This window comes from Hevea brasiliensis, chromosome 13 (genome assembly GCF_030052815.1).
Source record: "Hevea brasiliensis isolate MT/VB/25A 57/8 chromosome 13, ASM3005281v1, whole genome shotgun sequence".
Classification (NCBI taxonomy): Eukaryota; Viridiplantae; Streptophyta; class Magnoliopsida; order Malpighiales; family Euphorbiaceae; genus Hevea; species Hevea brasiliensis.
In genome coordinates, this window is record NC_079505.1 from 66,626,452 (window position 1) to 66,636,710 (window position 10,259).

At 41.6% G+C, this 10,259-nt stretch overlaps 1 protein-coding gene across 1 annotated transcript; it reads right to left on the reverse strand.

The window, feature by feature from the left end:
* Window positions 1-5,618: 5,618 nt before the first annotated feature.
* LOC110669002 (leucine-rich repeat receptor-like protein kinase TDR) lies at window positions 5,619-9,440 on the reverse strand. Its single transcript, XM_021830442.2, has 2 exons — window positions 6,581-9,440; window positions 5,619-6,239 (listed from the first exon to the last, which is right to left on the reverse strand). The coding sequence occupies exons 1-2, from the start codon at window positions 9,138-9,140 to the stop codon at window positions 5,932-5,934; spliced, it is 2,868 nt and encodes a 955-aa protein (XP_021686134.2). The 5' UTR covers window positions 9,141-9,440; the 3' UTR covers window positions 5,619-5,931.
* Between the last annotated feature and the right edge of the window lie 819 nt (window positions 9,441-10,259).

Sequence of the window (10,259 nt, forward strand, 5' to 3'; positions counted from 1 at the left end):
CACCATCCAGGAGAAGTCTTCCTCTGGATAACGCCTCCTAAGCTCGGCCAAAAGGTCGCTGTGGGCATTCACGTAAGCACCGGCCTCCCTCGTCACTGCCTCTTCTTCTTTCGCTCTAAGTTCTTCAGTGAGGCTAGCGACGTCAGTAGTTTGGAACGCCCGAGCTTCTCCGAGTTCATGAGCCTGCTCGGCCAATTTATCCTTATAGGATTTCATCCGACTCTCGACTTCAGCTATATAGTCCTGGGCGGATGAAAGTTGAGCTCGGGCGGAAGCTGCATCCTGGACTGCCTTCAGGATCTCCTGCCTCAGAAGATGAGCCTTTTCCCTGATTATGTGTTGGTTCACCAAACTTTCTACGCTCAAACTCATCGTCTGGGCTAGGAGATCGTCAATGCTACTCGGGGTCAACCTATTCCGATCCTCCTGAAGGCATATGGTAGCGCCCAGAACTTTGGCCAAGCCTGGATTCTCCCGTACAGATCGGTTCTTCTCCAGGGAGTGAATGAGGACCTGGGAGCCTCGGGAAAGGGTTCTCGTAGTAGGTTGGGAAGAACCCCCTTTCGCACTTGAAGCAACTGGTGGAGGTGGTGGCTCTTCTTGTCGAGGAGGAGACTAAGCTATCTCTATTTCAGGGACCGGCTGTCCCGAGGGTCGAGACGAGCCTCCCGGCACCTCTCCTAAATCATGCCTTGGCGTCTGCGATGCCTCGGCGTGCTTCATTTCCCTCACTTTCCTGGAGACCTCCCTCTTCCGCTTTCGGCTCTCTTTGGAAGCCTCGCCGCCCGCCATACCTGCACAAAGAAAAGTCAGTGAGTTCGCTAAGGCTAGAAAGTACCAGGGCCGAGATCAGAGAGCTGGAGCCCGTATTCTTCGCTGGTAACCAGCCGCATCATCCAATGGTGCAGTTCAGCCATCACCGCATCTAAGCAGGAGAACTTCTGAGTGGCCGCCTGATCCTTTAGCTCCATTACCATGGCGCCCTCATCCCTACTCAGGGCGACATACTTCGGAAGTGGCGGGACCAGATATTGCCAACTTTGGGGGAAACCTTCAAAACCATTCGGAATCTTGCTCCTCAACATGAAGAAGCGATTTTTCCAATTCTTCAATGAGGAGGGTGGATCGGTAAAGAGCCCACAATGCGGTTTTGCTTAAAAGAACCAGTACTCATCGTCCTTTCAACGAGTGAGCCTATGCAGCTCAGCAAACACCTTCGCTGTAGGATCAAGTCCTTTAGCTCGGCACGTTGTACTTGGGCCACCGAGACATGGTGAAATTTCAGGACGTCCTTGAAGAAGTCGTTAAGGGGAAACCGAAGCTCAGCTTTTAATTGCTCTTCGCACACCATGATCGCATCATTTTTCTCGAAAAAGTGATCGGCTCTGAGATCGCCATGGCATCTGATAAGCTCGAAGGAGTCGGTTCGAAGGTTGTATTCTTGACTAATGAATTGCAGATCGGTTTCCTGGAGGACCGATGGCAACTCGTCCACCGAGAGATTCTCTCTACCCGAGGAAGATGTCCGCCTTAATTGAGTTGCCCGACCACGAACTAAAGCGGAAGTTATAGGAGGCTCAGATCGCCCACCTGGTCCGACCACTTCAACTTCATCCAATGACCACGAGACATGGACGGAAGGAGGGCTCACCGTTCTCTGATCTTCGGCGCCGCTCATTTTCAAACAAAAACAAAAGAAATTAACTAAGGGAGGGATTAAAGTCGTTACCGGAATGTAATCGGTACCGGAAAGACTGGAAGAAATGAGAGAAGGTCAAAGTTGTAAGCAGAAAGCCGAAAATGACATAGGGGAGCAAATGAGAGAGCCTCTCCCTATTTATACCCGTTTGAGCATTCAATGCTCACAGAGCCCCAGGCGGTGCATCGGTAGGTGTAATTTGCCCGCTTTTCTGACGCGTCGCGGGAAGGTTCCAGAAACAAAATAAATAAAATAAGAGAAGATCGGATGGCCAAGATCGTCGGATTAAGGCGGATGTTCAGAGTTATAGATCAGCTAAGGGTGATTCAGTTAGGAACCAGATCGGATAAACACATTAGAGATCGAAAAATAACCAATGCAATAATTAAATGATAACTGTCAAATAAAACTCCATTTCATTTCTAAAAGGTCAGATTACATCATTTGGGCGATCTCAAGAGATCGGATTACATCATTAAGAACCTTTAAAGGTTAGATTACATCATTTGGGCGATCTCTAAAGATCGGCACTACATTCTACCTAGTAAGGACCTATGTCAAAGCCTAGTCTCGTGGCTGAATCAAAAGATGTGTCTGATCAGAAAGCCAGCCATAGGCGTTGGATAGATATGCAACTCAGATGGGGTGACTATGACTCTCATGATAATGAGAAGTCATCGTCGATGTCATCAACCGGAACCGAGCCACAGTCGGGACGCCCGATGTGGTGAGGAGCCAAATGAACTTCAAAAGGCAGTCACCGATGTTAAGAGGAAAATTAGCAGTCTTCTCGCCCGAAATCGGCTCACCGATTATATCGGTAGATCGATCCGAGATCGGTACGATCAATATTTTCGATCTAGATCGGTAAATTAGTCCGATTCTCTCACTGTCATCAGAGGTGGTTATCATGATTCTCTGATCACTGGGATCGTAAATTTTCAGTCGAGGAACAAAGTGAACAATCGGAAAAAGATTAAGAGCAACCGCCATGGCCAAGATTGTTGCCGGAGAAGCTAGAACAGGAGAAGTGAGAAGTGGAAAGAGGAGAAATGAAATGCGGAAAGATGCCCCATTGAGGCATATATATAGGGGGTCTGAGCATTTATTACTAGCGAAAATCGAAGCGGATGCATCGGTAACCGAAGGATTAAATGCTTTGACTGAAGCAGCTCGGATAGAGGGGAAGGTTCTGAAATGGGAGAGACCGGGAGAGGGGCTCGGTATGAGAGATCGGAAAAGGGTCATAATAGAAAGATCGAAAGGAATGGGAGATCGAAAAGCAAGGAAAGGATGAGACAATTTCCAATAACCCTTTTCATAATCAGAGCCGAGGTAGTTAAAGCGTTGCAGGCAAGATCAAATCTTCACCGCACGCTTCATTTGCAGAATCGCCCATAATGCTGACAGGCACCAGGACATGTCATGGCAGTCCTGTACATCTCAATCTCCACCGTTGATCTTACTTGTAAGGATAAGCCCGGAGCCCTTGGATCAAAGAGAAGATGACAGGAACGGCGCCTTTTATTCCCGGCCCTCGGATCTCCCTTGACAAGAAGATTTTGAGCCGTTGGATTAGAAAAGAGAAAGGACAAATATTCTGAATAGGATCTCAGCCATCCATTTTGATTCTCTTCAATTCTCAGGCATCAGATCATGTCCTTTAAAATCCAAACCTTCCATCTCCCTCAGGAGAAATCCTAACCCTTCATTAGGAGCACCCGTTCCCTATAAATACCTGCATGCAAAAACTGATAGAAAAAAAATGAAAACAGGTGGTAACTATAGTGGAGAAGCTCTGAAATTTAATTCAGTCTTGCTACTTTGCTATTTTAAGCTTTTGAAATAGAGAAACTTCAGAAACCAGTTTTCTTAAGTATCTCCATTGAAGGAGTGTTGGACCCTGAAACTCTTCATTTTCAGTTTGTTCATTACTCTGCGATACCATTTCTCGTTTCAGTTTTGCCTCCACCATCTTAATATCAACCTTTTATTTTCCAAGCTCAATCTCATCCCAACCCGGTTACTGTCACTTCGGCTCGACTGCATTCTAACTTGGTATTCGTTATTTTAAAGCAAGCAATAGTCCCCAGACTATTAGCTCGCAGCTCTACAATATTTGTGGCTCCACAGTTAGTTCAATAGGCTCAATTCCCCACAGGTAAGTGTCTAGACCGTTGTCTTATCAAATGCTCGCTTTTTATTTTCTTCGTTTTCATGCTCGTAATTTTCATTGAGTTCAGTTATGTTAAAGAGCCCCGAGTAGATAGTTATTCTCTTGAGTTTACCTTTTTATTTATCAATTCATGTTATTTATTTGTTCTTAGCCTTTATTACCTCCAAATATAGGTGTTCTTGTTGTGGGTAACGTATAGGTAGTTTAATAAAAAGTTGGTAGAAAGTTTGGATAATAAATCGGAGGAAAAGTTATGAAGTCGAACCACTAAACAAGCTCAGGAGATAACCTGGTATAGTGGAGATCGAGGTAAGATCGGATCCCAGTCTAGTGAACGAAAGAGATCGAATGTTGCCTGCCAAAGAATACTGGTAAGGCGATCACAAAGGAGATCGGTAAAAATTCGGTCTGGTGTCCCCTCCCTAGTTACAAGGTATCAATGGGTTAAGAGAAGCCTCGTTCGGGTTTCCGGCGTCTTCGGATGCCAGAACCCTTAGTCTAAGGTTCTTACGATATACGATCGTAATTAAAATTTAAGAGGTCGGGCGAGAGTTCTTACTCGGTCCTCATTCAAATAAATCGCGGAGATCGGAGGAGAGTTCTTATCCGAGATCCTTCATTAAAACTCTAAATTACATATTTAAAGAGATCGGAGAAGAGTTCTTATCCGATTCTCATCCAAAAAAACTTTATTAAACATGTGGATATCGGAGGAGAGTTCTTATCCGAAATTCCCCTTTAGAATCTTAAACCGAATACTTTAAGAGGTCGGGCGAGAGTTCTTACCCGGTCCTCATTCAAATAAAACGCGGAGATCGGAGGAGAGTTCTTATCCGAGATCCTTCACCAAATTTTGAACCAAAAGAGATCGGGGGAGAGTTCTTACCTGATTCTCGCTTAAATTAAAACAGGGAGATCGGAGGAGAATTCTTATCCGAAATCTCCCAACCCTTAATAAATATATCTAGAGATCGGGAGAAATTCCCTGCCCGAGTTCTCTTAACAAAATCCAAACTAAATGACATGACCCTAACACACAAGATAAATTCACTCAAACATTTACTCACCAAAGGGCCATCTCACGAACTTGTGTTCTTGGGCAACCCAAAATGAGTGAAATATCAAACATTCCTTCATTTTGCACAAAAGGATTAACATCATTATTATCCTAATCCCCTAATTACCCTATTAATTCGTGAAAGAGCATTAAATTAAATCCGTTTACCCTCATTTGAGGGACGAGGCGGGGTGCCTAACACCTTCCCCGCCCGTATATGGACCCCGAACCTAGAATTTCTGTTTTCAAAGTGGTTTCATTTAAATTTATTTTCATAAATGGTTTTCTTTAATTTTCCTCAAAATTAAAGTGGCGACTCCTCACTCTTTCACACTTCGGTGAGTGTTCGTCTAGGCGACCGCAAAATACCATGCGACAAGATGTATGCTATGTAACATGGAAATTGATCAGCACCTTTATTATCTCCAAATATTAGCTGCATAATTTGAAAAAATTTTAAGCTATTTTGTTACTCAAATAAAAAATTCACTTTGTAATGCCTGTAATCTTGCACCAAACAATGCAACTGAAAAGACTGGGTAGAAACCAATTAACTTCTGCTTGATGGTACTAAAGTCGCCTTCAGAATTGTAAAGTCTCGAGTTGGATATTATATAAAAAAAATGATTACAAGAGAAATATACTAATTAATTAATTAATTAATTTTGTATATGATGAACTAAAAGTACACAAGCTTATAGGCCACTATATTATAGGAAAACATATTTGGTAATCACTACACAAATAAGGCAATTGTATACACTGGGTGTAATGCTCCCTTACTCACAAAAATGTGAGTCTTCCTTAATTTAAGTAAAGCGAACCCCACATGAACGTGAGTGAGGGTGCATGTGCACTAAATAATCTCCCAACAAACAGACTATGATCCATATCAAACAGAATCACACTCATATCAGCTAGCTACTCGTTATATCTATAATATCCATTAATCTGATAATGTGAAATTGACAGTATTACTATATGGCTTCATCAGTTCTGTTATTTTCTCTGTGACTTGAACCCTGATAGAAGCTTTAGTGCATCTTCCATAGATGGCCTATCAGCTGGCCTGCTTCTTGTACAGAGCAAAGCAACTTCAAGAGCCATTTTGATCTCCTCTCTTGTTGATTCAGAAGAACCAGCTTCATTTTCATCATAAATTTCTCTTAAAAGTACCTCCTTAGGCTTGCTCTGTATGCTTCCTCCAGCATTTATCAGCCTACCACTAGTCAAGATCACCATAATAATCTCTCCAAAATTGTATATATCCATGTAAAGCTCCTCTTTTATGGTGGAATTGAATTCACCTGTTAGAAAAATACAAGACAAATGTTAAAGTACTGCCTAAAATATATTAAAATGAGAATATTGACTTTCTTGGTTGGACTTTTAGTAATTTGCACAGAAAGTTCTGTCCTTTTTTTTTTTATCAGAGAAAGTTCTGTCCTTTGCTAATTCGTTTTGGTTTCCAGACATTCTTACAACTTTAACGAACCTAGAACTTTTTAATGCAAGGTTGACATGTGAATATAAGTTGATTCAACAAAGGAATTCATATCAGAAAAAATCCTGTACGTGTATATGCTACAGATTTTCTTTTGATAAGTAATATATGCTATAGATACAGGACAGTTGTAGCAAGGAATACCTGTTTCTCTCATGGAAATTGATGCTGGAGATGAGGCTTTAGTCATTTCTGCAAGGCACTTAATCCCAAATTCAGCCAAATGGGGTTCCATATTTTCGTCGAACAGTATATTACTCAACCTCAAATCTCCATGGGGCATTGGCGGATAACAGTCATGGTGAAGGAAGCAAAGTCCCCTTGCAATGCCAATCACAAGTTTGTACTTGGCTGCCCAATCCCTTTTCACGTTAATTTTCTCAGCTAAATTTCCATTAGGCAAGTAGTCATACAAGAGATAAGCTAGTTGTTTGTTGTAACAAAATCCCAGTAATCTATTCAAATTTTTGTGCCTTGCATTTCCCATTCGAGTTACAAATTCTGTCACAATCTTCATTCTCTTTGCTTCAAATTCAATCTTTTTCACTGAAACTGTTATTCCCGTAGGCAGAACTGCTTTGCAAACAGAAGCTGATAGAGGAGGCGCAGCATCCATTGACTCTGTGGAACTAAAGCTCCTCAAAACATCATTTGCAGTGAATTGAGGGAGTCCACTGAAGGAGACCATTTTCCATCGGCCTTTACTTCCCTTTCGAATATAGAAGATCCCAAAAGCTGATGCTACAATGAACATGACCACCCCTGCACACAGTAGAAGAACCCATGTAAGCTTCCTTTTGCCTTTGCTGCCGAGTATTGCCATTGAATCATGACATGGCCGCAGGGGTTCTCCACAAAGCTTTTGATTTCCGACAAATGCACTGCGACCCATCAATCTAAACGCTTTGCTGGGGGGAATGGATCCAGAGATATCGTTAAATGACACATTGAAAAGTACTAGGCTTGAAGAGTCACCAAACTTTCGTGGGATTGGACCACTAAAGTTATTGTGTGATAAGTCTATGAAAGTTAAATCTGGAAGATTCGCAAGCTCCTCAGGCATGTTGCCTGTAAACTTATTATTAGCTAAATCCATCTTCCTAAGAGCCTGGCAATGAGAAATACTTACTGGGATATTCCCTGCTAGGTTGTTCTTGTACAACTCAATAACAATAACAGACTTGCAAGAATGGAAGGGGGGAAAGTTGCCTGAGAGATTACAAGCTGATGCTGAGAAGTTTTGGAGAAGTGGCAAAGACCATGTTTGTGCTGGGATGATACCTCCAAAACCTGGATTATTGGAGATATTGAAGTATTCAAGCTTTGAAGCTTGAAAGATATCTTTGGGAATACCGCCAGTAAACCTGTTCCTGGAGAAGTCCACATATGTGATGTCGCGAAGATGGCTGAATTTCAGTGGTATCTCACCTGAGAAGGAATTGTCTTCAATTCGAAGACGCACAAGCGAAGAACAATTGGAAATGGAAGGTGAAAGACTGCCAGTAAAATTATTGGAAAACAGGATCAACTTGAATAGTACACCTCCTGCACAAATATCTGGTGGAATGCTGCCCACCAAATTGTTGGTGGAAACATCCACCCATCTGAGCTTTGAGTTCTTGCCCAAGTCCTGTGGAAGAGACCCAGAGAATAAATTATTCCATATTAGGAGAGTGTCCAGTGATGGAAGCTGTGCGATGCCTTGAGGTACAGTGCCATTCATTTCATTGTACATGAGACTTAGCAGCCTAAGATTCTTTAACTCTCCAAAACTCTCTGGTATTGGCCCAGAAAGTTGATTATCGGAAAGATCTAAGCTACTAAGCGGCACAATTTTGCTAAACTCCCATGGGACCAATCCGGTGAGGTGGTTTTTGAAAAGGAATACCGACTGGAGCTTGGTGAGGTTGGAGAGATGCTCTGGTATTGAGCCGTAGAGATTTGCATCAGCTATATCAAGATATTGAAGCTCACTCATGTTGCCCAATTGCCAGGGGATACCTCCTTGATAGGAATTGTAGCCAATTTCCATGTGGGTCACTGTCTGGAGTCTGCCCATTTCTGTTGGTATTTTACCACTGAGGAAATTACCTGCCAAGTGAATAAACTCAAGGCTCTTGAAAGAACCATACTCTGGTGGAATTGGTCCCTCAAAATAACTTCCAGCTAGATTGAGAATCTTTAGATTGTCAAGCTGGGAAACTTCAACTGGCAATGGCCCTGAAAAGCTGTTACTAAAAGCATCAAGCACAGCAAGGTTTTGAAGACCGGAGATTCCACCTGGAAATTGGCCAGAAAAATTGTTTCTGCTGAAATCTAAGCTTCTCAGATTGGTCAGGTCAAAGATTTCCACAGGAAGATTCCCAGAGAATGAATTGTAACTAACGTTGAGATCAACAAGCTCAGTAAAGACACCAAAATGCTTCCCCGGCAATGCACCACCAAGATTCTTGGCAGAAAGGTCCAGACCAATAACAACTGTGGAATTCGTGTTGCACTTGACACCAGACCAAGAACAGGCGTGAATTTTCTCTGATGGGTTCCCTCCAGAAGGCAGTAACCAGTCAGCCAAACTGTTACTATCATTAGTGAGTTCAGATTTTAAGCTCAAAAGCGCCTCAGAGTAAGGATCAGTTGCAAAAACCACTGCAGTGAATATCAAGGCCAAGAAAACCTTCAAGTACAAGAAATGGAATCTCTCCATTGGAACTCGCAGCAGAGAAGGAAGGAAGATAACTATGGACACCACCCCTGGAAATAAAAGAAAAATGTGTCAGTTTTTTACAATGGGGGTCTCAGGTCTGTAATTTTGTTGGATGAGAGGTGCATGGGGACTAGAGAAAGATTGTATAAAAGGAAGAGAGGGAATGACGCATGGTGATTAGTTGATATTTGAGAGAATATTATTAGGTTGCTTTTGAAGGCAACAATGGACCCTTAAGGGTCATTGTTTATTTGGATGGTGTTTGCCACTAGAGATTATAGCTTTTACCAACTTGAGGCATCTTTTCTTTGCTTTTCACTGCAGAGAAAAAGAAAGAAAACCCAATACGTTAGAGCAGTGTCTAATTTGAAAACATTATTTAAGACATGGGACATGAACCTAATCATCCATATCTACATTATTTTATTTTGAAGATAAAGTTTCTATTATATTATCCTATTCTGGTTGGATGATTTTGAGCATATCTGCAGATTACGAGTAAAGTGAATCATTATTTTAGATGCAAGAATATTAGAATTAAGAGAGGCATACAATTAATTACTAGCTAATTATCATGATTTAGCTACTTGTGTAAGCTAGTTTTTGGACCGTTTGAAAGCATCAATAATGTCACAGCAAATTGTAGTAATTTTTGTATATCTTTGGATATGCCATATCAAACCATTTACAGACTAATGGTCTAAATCACTTTGAAATCAAAGAAACATTAATCTCCAAGAAGCAAAGTTAAATGTCGAGTAAATCAGTCCAAAATCTGCACAATCTGTCCTTTCTGTTCCCACGTTATAGTCTGAAACATGCATATCCACATTTGTTTGCCATAATTATATTTTTAGAAAGATCACCGTTCATGCAAAGCATGAGTTTATCATTAATGTAAATCTCTTTTTACTAATTTATGAACATGATTAGCTAAGCCCTTTTGTGTCCAAGAAGGACAGTAAAGGTAGAGTCCATATTATAGAAATGTGTAAAAGAAAATAAACCTTGGCAGTGAAATGCTTCTTTCGAGGTCCTAATACAAAGATCTAATAATTAAAATTAACGTCTCTAAGGCTAGGAAAAAGAAGGAAGCATGTTCACTTCAATGGTGGATTA